The sequence below is a fragment of the Cryptomeria japonica genome, chromosome 5 (genome assembly GCF_030272615.1).
Source record: "Cryptomeria japonica chromosome 5, Sugi_1.0, whole genome shotgun sequence".
Lineage (NCBI taxonomy): Eukaryota > Viridiplantae > Streptophyta > Pinopsida > Cupressales > Cupressaceae > Cryptomeria > Cryptomeria japonica.
This window is the reverse complement of record NC_081409.1, coordinates 393,737,212-393,761,968: the sequence shown is the minus strand read 5'-3', so window position 1 is coordinate 393,761,968 and position 24,757 is coordinate 393,737,212. Positions and strand designations below refer to the sequence as shown.

At 37.9% G+C, this 24,757-nt stretch overlaps 2 protein-coding genes across 3 annotated transcripts in view; one reads left to right on the top strand and one right to left on the bottom strand.

The window, feature by feature from the left end:
- The window catches only part of LOC131062325 (ras-related protein RHN1), a 148,495-nt gene that overhangs the window by 3,668 nt on the left and 120,070 nt on the right, over positions 1 to 24,757 (bottom strand). For both annotated transcript variants that reach the window (XM_057995961.2, XM_057995960.2), the window contains one exon: positions 23,689 to 23,782. In XM_057995961.2, the coding sequence (XP_057851944.2) occupies positions 23,689 to 23,782 (94 nt within the window). The remainder of the gene's footprint in view (positions 1 to 23,688; positions 23,783 to 24,757) is intronic.
- LOC131876345 (uncharacterized) lies at positions 4,563 to 6,161 on the top strand. Its single transcript, XM_059221475.1, has 2 exons — positions 4,563 to 5,512; positions 5,643 to 6,161. Exons 1-2 carry the CDS (start codon positions 4,889 to 4,891, stop codon positions 5,997 to 5,999), a joined length of 981 nt encoding a protein of 326 aa, XP_059077458.1. The 5' UTR covers positions 4,563 to 4,888; the 3' UTR covers positions 6,000 to 6,161.

Here is a 24,757-nt window from a genome sequence, read left to right as displayed (position 1 = left end):
ATATTCATCATGGAGCACTTAGATTGCTTCGTGAGACGGTGACAGGTGTTCCAGAGGTGAGCACAGAGCATGATGATGTATGTAAGGGATGTGTGTTGGGAAAGTTTGCGAAAGCATCTTTTCCAAGGAGTGACACCAGATCTACGGGTGTTCTTGATCTAGTACATTCAGATGTATGTGGACCAATGTCGACAAAGTCTCTCAGAGGATATGAGTATTATGTTACCTTTATTGATGATTTCTCCAGGAAGACCTGGATATACTTCTTGAAGACCAAGGATGAGGTTTTCAGTCGCTTCCAAGAGTTCAAGGCTCTTGTGGAGAACTCAACAGGAAGGAAGATAAAGGTTCTTCGGTCAGACAATGGAGGCGAGTACAAAGGAAATGACTTCCAGGATTTCTGTACCAGAGAAGGAATCAAGAGAGAGTGGACTGTTCCTTACAATCCACAGCAGAATGGAGTTGCTGAGAGGAAGAACCATTCTATTTCGGAGGCAGCAAGGGCTATATTACATGACCAGGACATGCCCCGCTACTTATGGGCAGAAGCATGTAGTACAGCAGTCTACATTCAAAGTAGGGTTCCACACAAGGTACTAGGGAAAATGACACCAGAGGAGGCTTTCACGGGGAAGAAGCCAGATGTTGGTCACTTCAGGATATTTGGGAGTTTGGCATATTGCCTTATTCCTGGAGACACACGTACCAAGTTAGATCAGACTGCAGAGAAGGGGTACTTTGTTGGGTATAGTGAAACTTCAAAGGCATATAGGATGTTCATTCCAGGGACCAGAAGAATTATTGTCAGACGCGATGTCAAGTTCATGGAGGACAAGGCGTTTAGAAGATCCAGAGATTTGCCAGCAGATGATCAAAGTGAGCAGCCAACAAAAGCTCCAAGTCCAAGTCAAGGACAACAAAGCTCAAGTACAGTTACTAGTACAAGCATAGACTCAGGTAGTGAAGATTCACAGAGTATGGAGCAACTGGTGCAGCAGGATATGCATCTAGATGATATAGAGGTTGATATTTCATCCTCTATAGTTGGCAGTAGGAACCATGAGGTTCAAGACATACAAAGGGATACTCAGGAGTCTATGGGAGCTCCTAGGAAGAGTACAAGACAGAGGAGACAACCAGCCAAGTTCAATGACTATGTGGCATTAGTCAGCCAGTTGGTAGATAGTGAACCTTCTAGCTATCAGGAAGCTGCAAAGCATCAGGTATGGCGAGATGCTATGGTTGAGGAATATAACTCAATAATGCAGAATGATGTATGGGAGGTAGTGCCTAGACCAACTGATAGAGCAGTAGTTGGATCGCGTTGGATCTTCAAGATAAAGCATGGTGCAGATGGTAGCATCGAGAAATATAAGGCGAGGTTTGTGGCCAAGGGGTTCTCTCAGAAGGAGGGAATAGACTATGAGGAGACATTTGCTCCTGTGGCCAGGTATACTTCTATACAAGCTGTAATCTCATTTGCAACACAGATGGGATGGCAGATCCATCAAATGGATGTCAAGACAGCATTCCTTAATGGAGAATTGAAGGAGGAGGTATACATAGAACAACCAGAAGGCTTTGTAGCACACAGCAAAGAGACCCACGTGTGCAGATTAAAGAAAGCCTTATACGGACTCAAGCAGGCTCCCAGAGCGTGGTATGAGCGCATTGATACATACTTGCAGGAAATGGGCTTTGTGAAGAGTGAGGCTGATGCAAACCTCTACTACTTGGTGGTTGGGGGTGAGGTTCTCATTCTTGTTCTATATGTGGATGACTTGTTTCTTACTGGTGCGCTAGGGCTCATAGAGGATTGCAAGAGGGACCTTGCAGAAGAGTTTGAGATGAAGAATTTGGGACTTATGCACTACTTTCTAGGCATGGAGGTGTGGCAGACTGATGGAGAGATTTTCCTTGGTCAAGGGAAATATTGCATTGAAATCTTGAAGAGATTCGAGATGGAAGATTGCAAAGCCATGTCTACACCCATGATCACTAATTGGAGGAAGGTAGATGCATCCAAGGAAAAGGATGTTGATCCCACCCTATACAGGTAGCTGATTGGTTCGCTCATGTATTTGGTCAACACCAGGCCAGATATAGCCTTTGCAGTAAACTCTCTTAGTCAGTTCATGGTAGAGCCAAAGAGAGTGCATTGGACGGCGGCTAAGCATGTGTTGCGTTATCTTCATGGTACAGTTGAGTACGGGATCAGATATGTTCGAGGTGAAGGTATCAAGTTGATAGGCTATACTGATGCAGATTGGGCAGGTAGTACAACGGACAAAAGGAGTACTTCAGGATGTTGTTTCAGCCTGGGATCAGGAGTTGTTTCTTGGTTCAGCAGGAAGCAAAAATCTGTGGCCTTGAGTTCATCAGAAGCAGAATACATAGCAGCCAGCATGGCGACGTGTGAAGCTATATGGCTCCGGAAGTTGCTAGTAGCCTTGTTTGGTCAGAAGGTTGAGACTACGGTGATACACTGCGACAATCAGAGTTGCATCAAGTTGACTGAGAATCCAGTGTTTCATGATAGATCGAAACATATAGACATCAGGTATCACTTCATCAGGGATTGTGTACAGAGGGGGATTGTTCAGCTACAGTACATACCTACAGAGGAGCAGGTAGCAGACATTTTAACAAAGGCATTGGGGAAGGCAAAATTCATCTTCTTTAGAGATAAGATGGGTGTCGTGCAGAACAGCTTCCTCGCTAAGAGGGAGTGTTAATTATGGGTAGCTTGGACAGCTGTTCGTCCTTACCCAGAAATAACAGCATTAGTTATGGGTAGTTTTGGACAGCTGTTCGTCCTGACCTAGAATTAGAAAATGGTTGTTTTTGTCAAACAAGTGTTGTTAGGATAATAACAATTGTTATTTAATAGTGGCTCTTTTTAGGTGACACCTCATAGCCTAAGTTACCGGGTTCGCCCCTGGGACGCCCTGGTACAGGTCCGGGTTCGACCGGGTCCGTGGTACGGGTCCGGTTCGACCTGGGTTCGACCAGGGTTCAAAAAACCCAGGGTGGGTTCGACCCGGGTCGAACCCAGTCGAACCCAAGTGAACCCGGGCGGACCCAGGCGAACCCCGGCGGCTGGGCGGCGGCTGGGCGGCCCGTAAAGCTAAAAAACAAACCAAATTTTAATTTTTTTTCAGTTCCGCCTATTAAAAAGTGAAAATCATAACCTAAAAAACACTTCTAAAACACTTTATTGACACATTTCACCTCATTTGTGTTGCAAACAAATTTTTTATGAGAGCAGGTTGAAGAAGTTTGAAGAAAATTTGGCTTCCAAGATCAAAGAGGAGGAGTTGAAGACTGATTTTAGAAGCTTCAACAAGTGTTGCAGCATCATTTCCATACATTTTCAAGCTTCCATTGGCTGCAAGAGGTAGGTTTTTAAACATTTTTTTCCAACTTTTTTTGTTTCACAAATTTTCAAACATGAAACTTGAATTTTTTTTCATTATTTAGTTTTTGTTTTTGAATATGTTTATTTTATTTCTTGCCATAGGAACTAGAATGGCATCTACATCTTCCTCCATTGGCAATGAACAAATAATTGCAAAACAAAGAAATGATCCAAATTCTCCCTTATGGAAATATGTGGACATTATAAAACAACTTCCGGGAGGTGGGGGATTCCGTTGGAAATGCCATGGATGTGATATTGAACGTAATAGTTCATATTATCGGGTGGTAGGCCATTTGTGTGGAATAAAAGGAAGAGGCATCAAAAAATGCCCTGGAAAAAATGGTAAACCTATACCAGATGAGATAGTGATGAAATATATTAGGGAGCATGACGCGGCAGAAGAGAGGGAAGCCCGTAGATTGAACCAAACCGCATCAAAGAAAACAAGGGGAATGCAAGGCCCTTCTAATCCCAGTATTGTAGTAGAAGACCACCCCTTCTTTGCCACAAATGAACCTCAAAGTGAACCACCCTTGACACGTAAAAGAACAAAGGGGCCTTTAGAAACCGCATTCCAAAATGAGAGTAGAGACAATGCTGATCAAGATATAGTAAGGTGCATTTATGCAAATGGGTTGTCATTCAATGTTGTTCGCTCCCCATATTGGAAGCAAATGATAAAAAGTGTTAATGAGGCACCAAGAGGGTATAAGGGCCCCAGTTATGAGAAGGTACGTGGAACATTATTGGAGAAAGAGGTGAAGAGGGTTGAAGATGCATTGAAACCCATAAGGGATTCATGGGTTGAGACAGGTGTAACAATTGTTTCAGATGGGTGGAAAGATGCTAAAAACCGTCCCTTGATCAATGTCATAGCGGTGTCCCCTAAAGGGGCAATGTTTTTGAGAGCTGTGGATTGTGAGGGCCAAATAAAAGATGGCCAATTTATTTTAGAAATTCTCATCTCTGCCATTGAGTCTGTGGGACCTTGCAATGTTGTCCAAGTCATAACGGACAATGCAAAAAATTGTAGAGCTGCTGGTTTGTTGGTTGAGCAACGCTATGATCACATCTTTTGGACACCTTGTGCAGTACATTCACTCAATCTTATGCTACAAAGGATTGGGCAAAAAATAAAATGGATCAGAGATGTGTATGCAGAGGCTGAGGACATCCAAATATTCATCACAAACCACCACATGTCTCAAGGGATTTTTAGAACCTATTCAAATTTGGAGCTATTGAAGGTAAGTGAAATAGTAATTTAATTTTACATTTTCTGATTTTTTTGAATTTTCAATGTTAATAATATCATTGTGTAAGCTATATTGTGTATTCTTCTTTAAAGTTTGGCTTTATTTTTTAATCATTTGGCATTAATTTGTGTTATAGGTTGCTGAGACCCGTTTTGCATCAAACACAATCATCTTAAGACGACTTGTGAAAGTTAGAGTGGCACTATGCAATATGGTGATCAGCACCAATTGGACTGTATGGAAGCAAAGTAGCACTGAGAGGGCAGAAAAAATTAGGGATAGAATATTGAATGAGAAATGGTGGGATCTTGTTACATATCTCCTAAGTATCACTGAGCCCATCATGAGCATGATTCGCTATACAGACATGGATAGGCCTTGCATAGGTGAGATTTATGATGGCATTGATTCAATGCTTGAAAAAATAAAGGTCACTATAAATGAAAAAGAGAATGATCCTCAGGAGAAATTCTTCAAAGAACTGGAAGTAATTATTGTAGAGAGGTGGAATAAGATGACCACTCCTTTGCACCTTCTTGCCTATGCCTTGACACCTAAGTACTATAGCAATCAGTTTCTTGATAAACCAGGAAGGATTCCACCATGGAGAGATCTAGAAGTATCTGATGGGTATAAGGCAGCATTTCTTAGACCATATCCCGATGATGATTTGCGAGATGTTGTTACAAATGAGTTCATAGAATTCGCAAATGGGAATGGTCTAAGTGTTGATGCACTTCGTCATAGATCCAAGAAAGATGCTCATAGCTGGTGGTACTTCCATGGCACATGCTTCCAACACCTACAACCCCTCGCTATAAAAGTTTTATCACAAGTAAGTTTAATTAATTAAAATTTTAAATTTACAAGTTTTAGTTTATTTATAGTTTACTTTGTCTTCATAGGTTGCTAGTAATTTTATTTTTATTAATGTATAACTTTAATTGTTTACTTTGTCTTCATAGGTTGCTAGTTCATCTGCTTTAGAAAGAAATTGGAGCACATACTCTTTCATCCACTCAGTAAAGCGCAATAGGCTGCTATCAAAAAGAGCGGAGAATTTAGTATATGTGCATTCCAACCTACGTCTTCTTTCACACAAACAACATGACTACACACAAGGGGAAACAAAGATGTGGGATATAGAGCCAGAGCATACTGATTTGGATGCTCCTGCTTTTCAGCTTCTTGCATTGACACTTGATGACTCGGAAATTGAGCCAACTTATAGTGCAAGTGCAAGTGGCATTGGCTCATGTAATGTCAATGTCAATGAGGAGGAGGAGGAGGATGAAGAATTAGATGATCCATTTGATGATTAAACTTTAAGTTTATATTGTTGAAAGTTGAAACAATGATACTTGAATATTTTGTCATTTTGATATTAAACTTGATGTATATGATGCTATTATCAATTATGGTATGATCATGATGCTATGATTACAAGTTTATGTTTGTTTTGTTGTTCATATGATGCTATGTGACATGCATATTTTAATTCATGCTTATAGGCTTCACAAATATCAAAATATATATATATATAAAAAAAAATTACATGTTTTTGTACTAACGAACCCAAACCCCTTTTCAAAATTTTGCTGTACCGGCGTACCGGGTTCTTCGAACCCGAACTGGAACCCGAACCCGAACCGGCAACTTAGCTCATAGCCAAAATTAGTTATTGGTTAATTGAGTTGTCTTAATCTCAGCCGTTGGTTTGAATTAATCTCGGCCGTTGGTTTTCCAATAGAGTAGTATAAAAAGGGGTCATGGGTCATTTGGAAAATAAGAAGTCTTGAGAAGAATTTGCAGTGATAGCAAATAGTCTTGCAGTGTTAGCAAGAGGCGCAGTGATAGCGTTGATATAGCAGTGGAGGATATCAGCAGGAGATATTAGGAGTTTGTCGGAGTTCTGCCAGTAAGAGGCAAGGAATTCTTTTGTAATTCTTATATTGCTGAAGATTAATATATTTTCCATCTGTAGAACTGGTTTTCCCTTAGGGGTTTTTCCAGGGACGATTGTCCAAAAATATTGTATCCTTGTGTTGCTTATTTCTTTCCGTATTTTTAGTGAAGTTGCAGTTGTGTTATTTTTCGATATTCAGCTATAAATTTATTTTCAGCAGTTAAATAATTTTTATGAGATAGGAGATTAATAATCAGTGACTGCAATAGAATTTCTACAATTCCATCAGCCAATTTACATCTCCATCAGCATTCTAATGAGCACAACACCATAATTGGGGCTTATGATTCCAATAATGACACCCACATTTGTGTACGACCATTATTTCTCAAGGATCGCATATGTCATTCCCATGTTCAACAGTTACTTACTGTTGACACAAGGCCTATATGCCAACGATATGCGCCCCCCTAGCAAAAATGGAATGTGGATTACCAACAGACTTACTATCTTGAGAATCATAAATACTCCTCTAGTTGGTATTGCAGGTCAACAGCTATTTTCTGCATTTGTAGAATTTCAGTCTCTATCTTTTACAATATACAAAAAGTTGATCCATGTCCTCTTAACTTTAGAGGCCAGGATTTCTTGAGCATCATAAATTTTCCTCTTTAGTTGATGTTGTGGGTCAACAGCTATTTTCAGCATTAACATAATTTCAGTAGCTGTTTTTTACAATATACAAGTTATATATCCCCTGTTAACTTTAGAGACTGTACATAAGTAAACTCAAAGATCATTTTACTGACCATGACATCACTATTGTGCAATCTGTTGTGAGCTATTTACACATCACCCCATTGCAAATGGGAACCCCCACTTTTTCGCTTTCTAGATTAGTCGTCTTAGTTTAGTTGTTAGTTGTTGTCGAGTCTTTGCTATTAACCTTTTGTTCGTAGTTGCTCAGGAGCTGATCAAGTCCCCCTCTTAAGAATGAAGTGAGGTTCAACATTCCCTTTGCCCAGCCAAGACATAATCACTTCCAATTCTCCAAGCAGTACCTGCGGGTGCCCAAACCCGATCACTCTCATTTCACCATTCCATTTCCTTCTATTTCCACCTCCCCTACCACGCTTCACTTCCATTTACCATATCCTCTACCCACCTACCTTTCTATACTCCATCTACCCTTCCTTCCTTCCACCCATCCCCATACCCTAACCTACTTCACCTACATAACCTACCTTATATTTCCTAACTTCCATCCCACGTCCTTAACCTACCCCTTCCACTACCTTTACCTTTACCTTTACCTTTACCTTTACCTCCATTACCCCTTCCATCTCATTCACCTCCCTACCTTCACCTATACCCTCACCTACCTAACCCTCTTCCCATCCTAGTATACTCATCCACTACCCTTCACCTACGTATACCTTCATTTTTACCTACACCTCCCTCCCCTTAGCCTACCCTTTCCCTTACCTACCACTTTCCTATCCTATCCTATCCCACCTTCCTTCCCCTAGCCTAAACCCCATCCCATTATAACCTACACACCCTCTGCCCTTTCATTACCCCCATATACCTCCCATTACATTTTACTCCCTAACCTCCCCTAACTCCATCCACTACCCCTTATACCTCATAACCCCACGCATCTCCTACTTCCATCATTTATATCCCTTATGTTCCCCTTTCCTCCAACATCCCATTCCCACTCTTTCTCCACGTAGCAGCTACCCTTAACATTTCCTACCACTCCCCCCACATTTTTCTCTCCACCGTATCGCATTACATGCTGGACCCCACACACTCCAAAATAGAGAATTAAATAAGTTTTTAAAGGACTCTTTGTTGGGACCCACTAACTTTTGGATTGGGAACTTAGAAAAAAAAAATTTCCTTATAATTTTTTTTTTTTTTAATAATGAATTTTAAATAAAAGAGAGAGCATCGACCTCACTCTACCCCTTCATCCCTTCCACCTTATCCCCTCCGTGGAACTTCTTTACCACATCACCCCATCTTCTTTGCCACCATATCCTCTTTTCTATTACACCTTTCCACTCCCTTTTCACACCCGTGGCATATTTGGGCTCCACTAAAACTTTAGGATGGAGAATATAAAGAGCATTTCACTATAAATTTAATACAAATCTCCAGGTTCACAAGAGAAGATTCGCTTCAAAGGTGGTGAAATCACTTTTTTGAAGACATTCACTGAGGATCGCTCAGCTAGTGCATACAGTAGCAACTGTGATATTGATCAAATTCTGATCGTTTTGAGGCAGCAATCTTGATATTTTACTTCAATGAATTCACTTTGGCATTATAATCATCAGAGATCACCCCAAAGGCAATCTGATTCACTCACCGATATATGATCAAGGAGATTTTTTTTTGGAACTCAGCTGAGCTTGAAGGACCACGATATTGAGTTTTGATATTTCAACGGTGATTGAAAGGGCAGTGAATTTGTCACTCTTCAGCAAGTTTGACCTCCAAGGTGGCAATATAAAGTTCAGATCTGAGACTTGAATCGTTTCAGTGGTTATCCAAGTCCAATCAAGGTGGCTTCATTGGAAATGATTTTGTGCCTTTGAAAGTGTAACATACCGGGCCAGCTAGTTGACAAAACTTTGAAGGTTTTCAATTTCACCGATCATGTTTTGGTTTGCAAAGGTCCCCTAATCTGGCCTATCATGTTTGCAAAGCTGCCTGAGTTAGCTGATCAAATAGGGAGATGCAAAGACATTCGAATTAGCTGATCAAAGTGTCAAGTTGCAAAGGAGGGCATTAATGTTGCTCATATCATCAAACTACAAAGCAACATCAAATGGCCGCTCAAGTCAGAGAATGCAAAGAGACTTCAAAGACCGCCTAGCAACCCTGAAACGTGAATGAAGTTAAAAAAATTTGCCTAATGTAATAAAAAAAACTGACTAAGTGTTTGAAGGGCAAATAAGAAGTTTACTTCATGTTCGGGCCAATGAGAGCGCACTTCACAAACTGAAACAGAAGAGCATATTTCACAAATTGGACGATATGAGCGCACTTCAGCACTTCGCAAATCACTACAGATGAGCGCACTTCAGCGCTTCACAAATAGGAAGGGATGAGCGAATTTTATGAACATGTTAAATAGAGCGACTTCACGAGTTGGAGAAATGGAGCGCCTTCACGAGTTGGAGATTTGGAGCGACTTCATGAGTTGACAAATTGGAGCGAATTTCCTACTTCATGACTCAGCCCCTTGTAGCGAACTTGAACTTCATGACTTGCTTCCTTGGAGTGAAATTCATCAATGAGCACACATGAGCAAGCCTACATGAGCAAAGTTGAAAGGGGAGTGAAGAATGATTGATAGAATTTGCCTCGAATAGATCCAATTTGGAGCGACTTCATGAGTTCAACAATTAGAGCGAAATTCCTTGTTTCATGAGTTGCTAAGTTGGAGCGAAATTCCTTGCTTCAGGAGTTGCTGAGTTGAAGCGAAATTCATACTTCATGAATTAAGCTATTGGAGCGAAATTCCTACTTCAAGAGTTGATGATTTGGAGCGAATTTCACATAAAGCAAACTTCATGAGTTGCAAGTTGCAAGTTGCAAGCGAACTTCGTGAGTTTGCATATTGGAGCGAAAAACATACTTCATGAGTTGGAATATTGGAGCAAACTTCAGGTTGGGGAGTTTTGGAGCGGATTTCATGACAAGCAAGCTTAGCAAAGCAAGGTGAATGAGATAAGACATCATGTGCACACCCCTTGGGATGAAATTTATCAACTTCATGAGTAGCCAGTTTGGAGCGAATTTCATGTTTGGGACATTTGGAGCGAAGTTCATACAAATCTACTTCATGAGTTGATGGCTAGGAGCGAATTCCATTCAAATGAACTTCATGAATCAATAAAATGGAGCAAATTCACTATGAGAGTGAACTTCATGAATGAACAAAGGGGAGCAAACTTCATGTTCCGAGCTTCAAAGGTGAATTTCAAGTGTAAAAGTTACGGAGTGAATTTTACTTCATAATTGAGGGTGAATTTGCAAGATTGACTACAGGACCACTACGTTGAAAGAGATTTGATGATTGGAAAGAATCATTTTGAGTTGAAAACATGAAAGGTGAGAATTCAAAGATCACTTCATGAGAAGCAAGGTGAACTTCATGAGCAGAGGCTTGGGAGTAGACTTCAAGAGCTCCTCTTCACGAGCAAAAAGCAACTTCAAGTGTTGCTTCATGATGGCGAATCCTCTTTTTATGCTTTAATCAACCTATATTAAGTGTGTGTAATACTTGCTTGTTTGTTTTGCAGAACATGAAGAGAGTAACAAGAGTTGGAGTTTGGAGTTTCAAAGGAGAAATCAGAAGTAAATCAATACTTCAAAACTAAGATCTACACCTCGCACATCTATGATTGAAGCCTTCAAGAAGCAGATAGTTTCAGAAGAGTTAATCAAAGTTTGCTCCTCATCGTCATCATCACTTGAAGCAAACTGTCTCAACATCTCTTCGTGATGATGAATCAAAACAAGTCTACGAAGTGCAAGATAAAAGTCGCATCCTAATCATCATCACAGTCACTATCTCTACCAATCAGGGAACGTATACTTCAACATGTCTAGATACAATGAACTTGACTCACCTGTGATGGCGTAAACTCCGATGTACCTACCCCTGATGTCTACTAGTCCACATTCCCTGAATGTAATTATTCCATTGGCTAAGCAGAGTTTGTTGTAACAAAACCCTAATTAGGGTTTTCATTGTAAAATCTTAGCCATTGATGGAGATTCAATCCTAGCCATTCATTGTAAATGAGCTCTCTATATAAAGCTCAAACTCTTCATTTGTAAAGGTTAACAGTCAACAAATAGTGAATAGTTGGAAAATAGTTAATAGTGAGTAGAATAGTGAATAGAATAGCAATTAGAATAGAAGTTAGAGTAGTATAAGGCAAAGATTGTTGCCAAACTTTGTTACAAAGAACAATTGATTTCATTGAAGTTATGGTGAATTTGATTTGTTACTTCAACAACTTGCATAGTCTTTGCTTCTCAATTTGTTTTTATGTAATTAGATTGAGTGGAGGAATTTGTTGAATGTATTCATGTGGAATCCACCTAATCCATACCATTAGCCTCTTGTTGCTTGTAAGTGTGCCTTGTGTGGTCAACCGGAATGATATGAGCTTAACTTCGAATTGTTCTACATTCATTGCTTATGCATTAACTTGAATGGTAATTGATGTTTGATGTTATTGATTCGAATATCTTTGAAATATCCTTAGAAGATTGCATTGAGCTTGTGTCAAATTGTTCAAGTTGATGGTGAGACCTCGCTCAGTAGGATTCCATCTAATCATTCACTCATCTTCCTACATTCTTAGGATTAGAATAGATTCTCTCAACCCCTTATCTTTTGCCATTTTTTTTTCAAACTCTAGCTAGTTTAGGATCAAAATCATCACCATATTGTAACATCAACCAACGGAGTTTATCCACACGTAGTGACCCTACATTCATGAACCTTGGAGTCTTCTCAAGTGATCCTTAAGCTAATCTTCAGCATTTGAGAGATTTTGTTCAAGAGAGGATAAGATACTTAGGTATTTTATTCTGTGTTTGCATGTGCCTTAAAAACCCATCAACACAAACCCTCGGCCATTACTAGATTGGCTATTTCACTGTTACTACTTCACTTGCCCCACATATTTTGCTCGTTTCACCAACTAGGGTTTGATTGAGCTGCTAGCCATATCCAAGGGCAATCTTCACCTTCAAGTCATACTGTTACGCAGCATCCTGAACGTTGGAAACTGGTTTGTGGTTACTGCACAAAACCCAGTTGGGATTTGCTACTGATGTACCTGTATAAGGATATTGCATTTATATATTGCTTTATTGTTATCTTGCATTACTAAAGGTTTGGATCATTGATAATGTCATACACCTTACATTACCATTAGGGTTTTTTGATCTCTATTGCATTCAATTTTGAATGTTCATGTGGTAGTCGGGAAACTAAAAAATGCATTCTTTAATCATTAAGATTTTTTTTCAAAAAATTGAAAACTAAAAATGAGATCAAATTTAGGAATATCGATATCTTTGCCACATTGCAGGTTACTGTTTGAGTTTCCATTATATGATTGCAATTAGCATTTGGTAATATATATCTATTGTGCTTAGTTGGGACCTAGACAGCTACGCCTATCCAAACCATAGATCTGCATCTTATCTATTTTTTTCTATTTAGCCCTAAATTGACCTTATCATCCTTAGGCTTTGTCCATCATGGATTTTTTCTTATTGATTCCATCACCACATTAGTGAAAACTCTTGACTGAATCTTGGCTCGACTTTTACTCCATCCTTCTAGCATTGTCTATCTGTCCAGGTTTTTGCAATTAGAGACCTCCCTAAAACAAAAAACTTTGAAGATTACATTTATGCCATTGAAATTGTACTTTTTTGGTTAGTTTGCTTTTTCCAGTTTTTTACCAATAGTTCGAACAAAATTATGGTTTTACTAATCCATATCACCCTAATGTCTATTTTCATGAGCAATTTCTTCTCTCTCGTGCTAACATCACAGAGGTGCTTGTGTGCTTTGTGGGTTCCCTTTTCAACGTAATAATAATTAGCAATGAATAAGGCAAAAAGTCTTAGCTTCTCTCTAATACTAACTTCACAGAGAGGTGTTGTGTGCACTTTGTAGGTCCGCATGCTTTGTAATCAATTGTCAATGTACAAGTGAAAGGTCATAGAATAAATGACTACTCATGAAACATTTCGTCAAATTAGTGTTCCATAGGATGTGTTCCTAAGTGTCTAGATGATGCCCCAACATCCCAGGAATCCCAAAGGATGTGTGTTCCCAAGTGTCTAGATGATGCCCCAACGTCCCAGGAATCCCAAAGGATGTGTTACTAAGTGTCCAGATGATATCCCAACATCACGGGAATCCCAAGGACTTGGGGACTTGGAGGGAACATTCCCTTTTTCAAGACTGGACAGCCTACTCCATTTTGTGCCTAAGAATTATATAGATAATTTCTTAAGAAAAGAAAGCAAAAATACCCTAAAATGTAAAAACCTAAACGGGGGAAGCTTCTCATTGCAAATGCAGCAGATTGCATTGCTTTTTAAAGTTTCAGTTTCTTTTAGTCTGCTTGAGTAATTTTAATAGCAGTACCCCTATCATCCCCAAAATTTAGGAAATATTCTACTGTCCCCAAAATCTTGTACGCTCTTCACAACATCCCTTGGTCCTGAAAACTTAAAGATACATTGTGTCAATGTGGTGGCTTGAGTATAAAAACACTCCACATATTAGTGTTCCATGGGATGTGTTCCTAGGTGTCTTAATGATGTCCCAACATCCCAGGAATTCCATGGACATGGGGGACTTGGAAGGAACATCCCCTTTTTCAAGGACTAGACAACCTACTCCATTTGGTGCCTAAGAATTAAAAAGGTAATTTTTTAAGAAAAAATGCGAAAAAAACCATAAAAACACGAATGTGTTGGAATTGAGGAGTCTCAACCTTTGAGAGTCCTAGTAAATTTTATTGGATTATATTTGATTTATTATTCATTATATCCTAAGTGCTAACTTTATAGGTTGTCTTATCACTTTGTGGGAGAAGAATCCTACATGCAAAGTGAGGAGAGCGTGGGAATGTGCCATTTGTCACTTGGGTACTCAATTGGAGAGGAGTTTGTCAAAACTTCTCGGAGGTGCGCTATGGTGACGTGTCTTGGCATTGTTAAGTTAATTATGACAAGGTCCTCTTGTTTAGGAAGTTGGCGTCTACTTTGAAGAGTCAAATTTGGAAGTTGCTAATAAAGTAGGAGTTATGCATAAATGAAGTTTCTATTTCATGTTGAGTCTTAATGGAATGTGGATGCCTTTGGAGGTGTAGTTACTTATTTGGCAAGTGCAATTTCTTATGCAAGTTTCGTAATAATTGGCAGTTGCATATTTTGCATGTGTTGTGAATTTGGCACCTTTTGCATATTGGCAGTTGCATATATTGAAAGTTACCTTTTGCATGTGTGATGAATTTGGCACCTTCCATGTGGCATCTTCATGCCTAGGCATGGTTTTGGAAACTTGACATTTAATGCATTGTAAGCTCTATAAATACAAGTGTTTGCTAGAGGAGTTTAAGAGAGGAGATTGATTCACACAAGGGTTATGATGCTGGATTTCTTCTAGAAATGGAGCAAAATGTAAATCTCTATATAAAGGCTTAGAGCCTAAAAATGTATTGTAAATTGTTGCTGAATAATACATTGGCTCAATGTTTGGAGTGTGGGGTCTTTTACCCGAAAGAGTTTTCCCCACATATATCTATGTTTTCTCTTCTATCTGATTCTTCTTCTTTTATGATTCTATGGTATTGAATCTATATACCATGATGCTGTTGAAACTTGCTTAGATCTATATATATATGTAAATTGCATCATCTTTCCTTTGAGCTCATCATCTTTCCTTTGAGCTTTAATGTATGGGAATCAACTATGTTTGTTTCCCCTTTTATGGCATGGTAGTATGTGCTTGTATCAACTTGTTGAGATCAATTTTTAAAGAAACACAGGATACTGGGTATGCATACTGATCTCAGAGGTCTTTCTGGGATGCTCTAATTTCCCTTCAAAATGGGAGAGGCTTATCATTGCAAATGCAGAACATTGAATTTCTTTGTAAAGTTTCAACTTATTTAATTTTTCTTCAGTTATTTTAATAGTAGTCCCCCTATCCTCCCCAGATTTTAGAAATTTTTTTTTTGTCTCCAAAACCTTGTACCCACTTCCCAACATCCCTTGGTCTCGAAAACTTTGAGAAACATTGTGTTAAAGTGATAGCTTGAGTCTTAAAATACAATTCATATTGGAAAGTCCCACAAAACTAACGCATCTAAATAATACTGCTGTCTACACTACAAAAGCTTCACTTATTACATAACAAGATGGTGTTTGAATCTTTGATAAGGAATATTACATAAATAACAATTATGATTCGATGCAAGCTTATAATGCATTAAATGCACCAAAAACTTCAACCATGTGGAAGCATCACGTTGAAGTTCAAGACACCATGTGGATGTGTTGACATCCTCCTCTTTGGCACTAACAACACATAGAGGTTCTTGTCTACTTTGAGGATTCTCTTGCCTTATGATCATTACCAATGTGTATGAGTGAACGGTCATAGAAAAAGATACTATTCATGAAAAAAAGTCCTCAAAATGATGAATTGAGTTCTACAAATATTTAAAATGGTAGAACATCCCACAAAAATGAAATACCTAAATAATATTACACAAAAGAAGGTCTAGTTAATCACAAATACATGTTGGGTATCAAATATACCATAGTGATGACAACTATGAGTCAAGGTAGGCTTGCATGCTGTAAATTTTGGGCTATTGTCACAATAACCTTTTGTAAACATAGGTACAAGACTTGCAAGAACACGCCCAAACTCAACGAGCCTCAAACCTAACTACCAAAACCAAGACTCGAAGACTCTAGACTTGAAGATCTAGTGATTCCCAATTGTTGGACTCAGTTGCAATAGGGAAAACTTAAAAACAGGGAAAGAAAAATAAGAAAAATATCAAACTTAAAAACTATCAACTTAAAATGACCTCTACGACTCTAAAAGCACTTATTTCATTTCTAAGCACAAGTAAAAGAAAAAAAATAGTATTCAATCCAAAATCATGTGCTGTAGAAGAAAAAATCAACACACAAGTTGAGCAACAAACATTAATTAAATACCATTTAGGTAGGTCTGTAGCAGCCCTTGGAGCATCTAAAGGAGCCTATGGTGCATTTGGAAAAGGCCACCATTGATTTGAGCAGCCTACTATAAATTTGAAGCAAATTTGAAAAGATAGTTTTTTGTATTTTGAATCATTTGTCTTCTGCAATTTTTTTTTCTTTTTTTATCCATTTCAGATTCATGGAACAAAGTATAAACCCTATCTGTTTTTGTTATTTTTTTCTATTTTATAGCTACAAACCCTAAATTTATTTTCCATTTATTTGTTTTCACAGCATACTTAATATTTATAAATTGTTTTAATGTCAAGTCCAATTAGAAAGGACCTTCGTTAGAAACATACCATCCCTTGGTCATAGAAAGGGGAATTGATTTGTACACATTGCAAAACAAAAATGCTTGGGGAAGCATTAACAGATTGAAATATCATTTTGTACAAATACCATGCCAAGACATTAAAGCATACACATCGGCAGCTCCTGAAGCTGTGTGCAAGGTACAAAGCCAATTAGAGACCTTTGAGCAATAGAAGTGTTGATTAGGTATCCAGTACCCCTAACTACAAGAAGTGAAGTCACTGAGATCATTTCTATCTCTATTGAAAAGTATCTAACTTCTATAAGAAATAAAGACTGGGCGTGAAAATCATACATATATATAAAGGATCTGTTTTGCAACACTACCAATTCATCAATTCATTGATGAAAGAATTAACACACACAACCACTGACAGTAGAGAAATCATCAAAAGATTCTTCTTGAAAATGAAATAGATCATGCAAAATTATTGTATTACACATGAAAATTTCACACATTACCTACCACAATCAAGGACTAGTGAATAATGAGACATTTAACATGCCTTCGACTTCCATCCTTCTCATTGAATTTCGAATTTTGGGTGTTACAGCATAACCCAGTCCGAGATCTTGAGATTACAATAAAAAATTGAGTATTTTTATCTATCCTTGCCTAGCATTTTCTTCTTAAAATTAACCCCATTACAATGCTTTTGATTTTTATATATGTATCCAAACTTGGGTGCCCAAAACTTTTCCGAAGGACTAACTAGTTGGCCTCAATTTTAAAATAATCCACATGCCCCAAAATAAATAATAATTTGAATGTGACCTTTATTTAATTCATAGGTCCAAAATTATCTTGTCTTTATTTATTTCATGACCCCAAGAAAAATTAAATTACAAATAAATACTTCCAAATTAAAAAGCGGTTTTACTAAAATGTTCAAAAAATAAAAGAATGAGAAACACTCCCAGCTAGATACCCAAAACTTCACTGCCATGCTACTGCTGATTGATCTTCTTGCTGTTGTTGCTGCTACAAAATGCATCTTAAAAATTTTCAACTGCTTCCAAGACCGTATTAAGATTTGAAGCACCCAAGTATTCGAAGTGAATCTTCTTGGAAAAGAGGGTCTTCTTGATCAGCTTGGCTACCTACTTTTCCAATAAGCAGTCTTGGAAAACATTGAAGCGACTTGAATTCTCATTAAATTATCTATTGAATGCTCCATCAAATGCTGCTTCAAGGAATCAACAAATTCCTTGATGATAGCAGCAACAAGGACCTTGTTGGGCCTTTCCTAGATGTCACAGGGAATTGCTTCTATTAAGCCCTCTATTTCCACCATTACTGCATCTATTGCCTCATTTCTGGTGGCAGACTTCTTCTTACATCTCTTCAACATTTTGATCCTCCATTTATTTGACTTGAACCACTCTAAGTGCAAGTCAAGGATCCATCAGGAAGAATGTCATTCCTTAGAAGATCTGCAAATGGTACCCTAGCTATTCTCTAAAATATAGGCAAATCATCCTCAAGAGTGATGAGTTCTTCATCAATTGTTTCTACAAACTCTGTCATGGCATTGGCTCCATGACTTCCCTTGTGATAGCAATAAATGGCTTCTCAAATGAGTCTACTTCCTTGGGATTCCAAAGTATCCCTCCAAGTTGTAGTGGCATTGACAACTCCTCCTACATCCCTTTGTTGTGTTCCTTTGTCTAATGTTGCCAAGAGGGTTAGGTCTAGAGTATTTGAGTCCATATAGCCCACAAGGTATTCAATGTAGGTCAATAACTCACCATTTTGAGCCTTGAGTTCTTTTGTCTTCTCATCTTTTCTCATCCTACTCAAGATGGTGGAAATTGATGTTTGCAAGGACAATTTTTCTCCCTCTCATGTTTGATGGATCAAATTCATCCTCTGCACCTAATAGTCTCCTAGCTGTATATGTGCTTCCTCTTTGTCTACCACCAATGTAGCTATCTTTGCAATTGTTGTTCCTTGTACACCGACTGTGATCCTTGCCCTTTTTGGCTTTCATTGGGCCTTGAATATTTCTACAATATTTGAGAAGTATTTTGAATGGGGCTTGTAGGTTCTCCACATCTTCCCAATAGTGGATCCTAGCGACACTAGCAATCTTAAACTCCCTACTAATGTGTCTCCCATAAGTACTCAAGGAGCGCATGCAGATGAAGAAAAGTGAGGAAGACTAAGATGTGGAGAAAGAACCCTTGCAAAGATTAACCAAGGAGAGGAAGGAGGTGAAGGGTTTTGATCTAGGTAGCCTAGTAGGGGTGTATAATTGAGACTATTCCCTAGAACTAGAAGACACATCATAAATTACACCTTTCTCTTGTGATATAGGAGGTGTTTGTATGTTTTCTTGTGTGGGCACTTCTTGTTGTGGTGTAGAACCGTTATTTGATATTAGTCCCTTATTGTTACCTCGCGCTCAAAAAGGTACTCGCCCAATAGTCCTCAATTTCAAATGCATGTCTAAGAAATAAGCCGATCACAAGTCCAACTTTTCTAATTGGATCCAACTTCTTCCTCACCTCATATAGGTCCAATTTATAAATGGACATCTCTTGTTCTACAATTTTTGTGCGGTGCATGCTGGAATAGGAATAGCCCACTTTATGCTTGCCAACTATCATTTTCCGAACTTCCAATAGGTTGTTTGCATATTTTGAAGCATAAGATCTTGTTGGGGTACCTTGGCAACTTGTAAGGAGCCTTGCCTAATCCTCCTATCCTAATGTACAAGAAGGTTCTGAATTGGACGAACCAACTCCAATTAGCCAATTCTTGTATTGCTTCTAGGGACAACCTCTTTGTATGGTCATTTTCCAAGCACCTAATGATGGAGAACACAAATGCATCATTAAAGTAGTTGTAATGCCTCTAGCTTTCTTTCAATTCCAACTGTACGTAATGATCATACACCATAGTTCATCCAAGTTCCATCCAAGTTCCATCTATCCTACCTAAATCAAGCCTAGAAAAATGTTGTAGGCTAGAGGGTAGACCAAGTAGGTTGTGTAGAATTCACTTATTTCCCAATGCTCTAAATTGTTCATGCAATTTGTTATTGATCAATGTCCCCGAATAGATTCTCTTCTTGTCAAGGATGGGCAAGATGAAGAAACACATCCAAGGGTAGAAGTCCTTGGTATTGGCCTATCCAGCCACTATACTCAATAAGGTAATGGCATCATGAGGATCCTCTTTGAATTCTCTTCTTTGGAGGACCTTGGCCATTTTGAGAGCATACTTCCTCCTCTATAGCAGCCAATTGTCATTAATACAAATTCACTATCTCAGTTGTCTTTGTTTCATAATACTTGAGGGCCTCCTTCAAGTCTACTTTGTCATACTAGGCATACAATGGGAGGCCAAAGACCTTATCTATCAAATATAAATTTATATTTAGGTAAGTTTGGTGAATAAGCTCAAACACTTTTTTCACCTTTGGTCATATCTTTGGGCACAAGCCAATAACATCTCTAAAAATTGCATGCAGACTAGGAATGCAACTGCCTATACTAAACTGCTTTGGGCCATGCACTAGGCCCCAAAGGTTCTGTATTTTTTTGAAGATATGAAGTGGGTAAACTCACTAAAGACAATAATTTGGATATCTTCATCTGAAAATATATTTCTAAATGCAGCCTTATAGCCATCAACAACCTCCCCGTCCCTATATGGTAGCCCCCCCCTCAGCAATAAAAGTACCTCTTTGCTATAATACTTTTGTAACAAAGAAAACGCTAAGAGATGGTCAATGATAATCTTTTGTACAATTTTGAAAAGTCATGTTCCTTGGATTCTATATTGCTCTTATTTTCTCCACCATGGAGTCCATGCCATAATAAATTTCACCCAAATAGAGACAATCAATATCAACATACCATGATGGGCTGAGTGAAATTCAAAACATATTCCAGACAATCCCTCCACTCGCCATCTAGGATCAATGCTTTTACTTTTGGGGTTACTTCGCTGCCTCCATACACTCCACAAGTTGTTGATGACCTAGAACTCAAGGCCTCTTACACCTTCACAAGTCGTCTTAAGATGATTGTGTGAGCTACAAATCAAATTTCGGCAACCTAATATGGGATTAAAAAAACATGTCACATACCAACAATAAAAAATAAAATTTAAATTACCTTTAACAACATAAACTTCAAGAAGCAACTAAAGATGCCTTGTGACATATGATTATTAGTCACAAAAATTTGGACCTCCTCACCCTCAATGTAGATTTGTTTGACCCGCTCAATTTGTGCACAATCTTTTGCAATATCAAATTAAGTGAGTGGACTGCACATGGTGTCCAAAAATTGAGTATATGTACCCCCCACTACAGACCCAACTGCCCTACAACTTTTAGCATTATCCATTTTGACTTGGACAATATTTTTTAGAGGCCACCATTTCAATGGATTCTATGAGAATATTGGCAATGAAATTTGCATCTTTTACTTGCCCCTCACAATTTACTAACTTCAAGAACATGGTTCCTTTAGGGGAAACTGCTATAACATTTATCAATGGTCTATTTTGCAATCTTTCCATCCATCAAAAACGATGGACACACCTATTTAGAGCCATGTAACCTTGATTACTCTCAATGATGCCTCTACTGAATTTTTCTCCTTCGCCAATAAGGTGGTTTGCATCTTTTCATACCCAAGAACATAATCAAGTGTGTTGCAAAGGGTCATCACCATTTCCCACTAATAAGGTGTTCTAACAATGTTGAAAGGAATGACATTGTCATAAATGCAATAGGCAATGCTCTGATCTACAACCTTCCTCACTTCATTTTTGAAAGCCTTCTCTAATGAGCCTCTTTCTTGCGAAACAGAAACATTCTCTTCTCTAGAAGATGGTGGCATTGGCATGAAAAGATGTGGGCTAGCCAATTGTGAGAAGCCACCGGAAGGTTTCTGCAAGTTTCTTTTGGAAAGACGATGTGCAAGAGCCTCTGATCTATTACTTGTCATGTCAACATCCTCTTGTTCTTTAACATAAAACCATTTTTGTTCCTTTCGCAACCCTTTTTTATTTGTCCTAGGACAAATTTTTATTCCTTGTAAAGAAATGGCACAAAGTGAGCTTTCACTTGAAAATATGAGGTCTTATAGTCTTTTCCACATTGGTTACAATGCCAAAGAAAATCACTACCACCACCACTAGGAAGTTGAATCATTGTTGTATATCACCAAAGAGGCGACGCTGCATCAAATTTAAAAGAACTCTTTGCATTTTGGGCAACCAAACTAGAACTTCCAGCCATTATGTATGGACTCAAAATTAACAACACTACAATTCAAAAAGATTTAAAAATGGCATTATAACCCATTATTATGCATAAAATGTTCAAAAACATATTCAAAACTTACTAAAAAAAAATTAAAAAATTTTAATTTTTTTTAGAACTTTAAAAATCTTGATAAAATTAATGTATTTTTTTTTAAATGAAAGATTTACTTACTTTTGATGGCTAAATCTTTTTTGTTCAGTGATTCCTAATCTCTTGGTGTAGATCTTACTTCCCTATAGCCCTCACCATTGAAAAAAAAATGAAGCAACCTTCAAAACTCAACAATGGCAACTTGGAGGGTAAAAATGCTCTTCTTTGTGTTTTGTGTTTGTCAAATGAGTTGCAAGCAATGAATACTCTCACTTTAGGGTAAATGGATGCATTGGGGGGATTTTTAGATTAAAAAATCTTTTTTTGCTGAAAAATCAACTTTTTGGTGTCCCCAGCCATGGGTACATAGGTGTCCCCCTCGATTCACCCCCAGTAGACTCAAGTGGTACCCTGGGGTGAACCGGTAAGTCTACTCAGCCTAATTACGCCAAACCTGGTAACATAGACCTGGACTATAAAACCAGCAAGATTTCTACACTAAACTTTGATAGAAGAAACAACACACGTGAAAAAGTTAGTAAAATGATAACTAGTACATCCTATTATTTCTGTGGCATACACATTACCAGTAAAGATAATCCTTCAATAAAATTAAGTCTCTTTTTCATCCACGAACTTTGCTCTAAACTTCTAGAGCTCCTATGAAACTCTACTCCTCTACACGTTTTGAATAATAGAAACTAATAGTCCCACTATTAGTTGTTGGTTGAACTTTATGAAACTTGTTATTTGTCATTGTTTCACATTCCATGTGAATGCAAATGGTCGGAGGCAAAGGAAAAACACTTTCTTGGCTGTGAGAAGAGATATCAGGCAGTGCTGCAGGGTTCTTGTGGAGTGCGAAGGGTAGATAGGAGATATCCAAAAGATTGGGTATGGCTGCGACAGCTCCATGTATGCCAATATTGACATTTTATCTCTTGTAACAGCACTGGAATTAGTACCTGGATGCTAACCATATACCCTTCTTGGAGTTTTACACCCATCTTGGTTTTTACCAAAGGAACCTCGATTTTGTATATTTGTGCCCTGTTTTTTACTGCACAGTCCTGTTATATTGAATGTTTATGTTGTTTTATGTTATTTACCAATAGGAAAACACTAAGGAGAATAGTCAGAACTGATCTAGTTTTAGATACCATTTTTAGTGCATCAGTAGGGTTATCAACCCAGTGGTTTATGGATTAGTTTGTATATCAAATACAATCTAGATTGGATAAATCAGCTTCTATACAACATACAATATAGATGTGCTATGATTATATAACACACATGCACATACATTAGTGCACACATGCACTCACACTCTGAATTAAACGAGGTAATATATAAGTTTGCTTATAGGGAACCCCCCTCCTAAAAACAATTGAGGAATTCTGGAACAAAATACTTATAATATTTTCTAACAATATATTGAAGCATATCAATATATTAAAATGATAATTATACTCTGCTTGTATGGTAAATGAACAAAGCTTATAACAGCATATGTCAAGCTAAAGAACAAGAGGTGGATATATAACAGAAAGCTGCAACACTAAAAGAGACACTTACCAATTTCATAGAAAAGTTCATTTACGTTTTGTGCTGTCTTGGCTGATGTCTCGATAAAGAAAAGCCCATTTTCGTTAGCATATGTTTGAGCTTCCTGCAATATGGATACAGCTTCTAAATTCAACAAGTTGAAAACATTCTAACATAAAGCTCAATAAATTATTAAGTATAATACACAAAACATTGTGATGAAACTGAGAATGAAACATCAATTATTTTCTTGGTATCTATTTATATAATCACCATTTCCAAGTCAAATTAATTATTTGTTTTGATGAGATTGGTTCAAGACAAAATGTTTTGAATCACGCAACTTTCCAGATATTGTTGAAACCACATTTCTCAAGCTTCCAAAGAACATTCACATAAAACCATAGATATGATATTGTCAAAACAACATTTCTCGAGCTTCCAAGGAACATTCACATAAAAGCATAAATATTCATGTGAACCTCAGCAATCATAGAATTTTGAGCATTTGTGAGATTTTATAGAGCGAAAAAAAGAAATCTTCTAGCCTTCTACCCATACATCCAATTATTCTAAGGATCCAACAAAGTATGGAAAAGTGAGTTCCATGTGATGAAGGCAAAATTGTCTCCAAAGAATGGTCATCATTCGGTGGAGCAGAAACATCATCTTCAATTGAAAATCCTTGTACTAGTGGCTTTGGTTTCAAACCTCTTGTGTAACTGAATGGGACTTGAGTCTTGGTAGAACTCAAGAACATTTGATAAGATGACTAGAAACTACATTGACACAACACACTATTTTTTTCACAATTAAAATAAAAATAGCTGAAAACAGTTAAATATTTCTCTGACATCAAAAAAACAATGTTTGGAGTTACGAAGTCCAACCCTGACAAGTCTTCAGCTCAATCTGAATCTTTTGTTTTTGGCACAAATCATGAATTTCCAAGTCACAGAGGAGGGATCTAAATATGTTGCAGAACACAAAAAAAAGATCTTAATAACAAAACCTACCTTCTAGTCAAATTCCAGGCCAAACAGAGTGAGTTGATTCTATGCTTTAGCATGCTCTCTAAGGTAATAAAAATAATAGTATG

What these genes read in the sequence shown, in the direction of transcription:
- LOC131876345 (XM_059221475.1), top strand. Translation starts at nt 4,889, where the DNA reads ATGGTGATCAGCACCAATTGGACTGTATGGAAGCAAAGTAGCACTGAG. An exon ending in CTATAAAAGTTTTATCACAA is followed by an intron (nt 5,513 to 5,642) that starts GTAAGTTTAATT and finishes TTGTCTTCATAG; the next exon opens with GTTGCTAGTTCATCTGCTTT.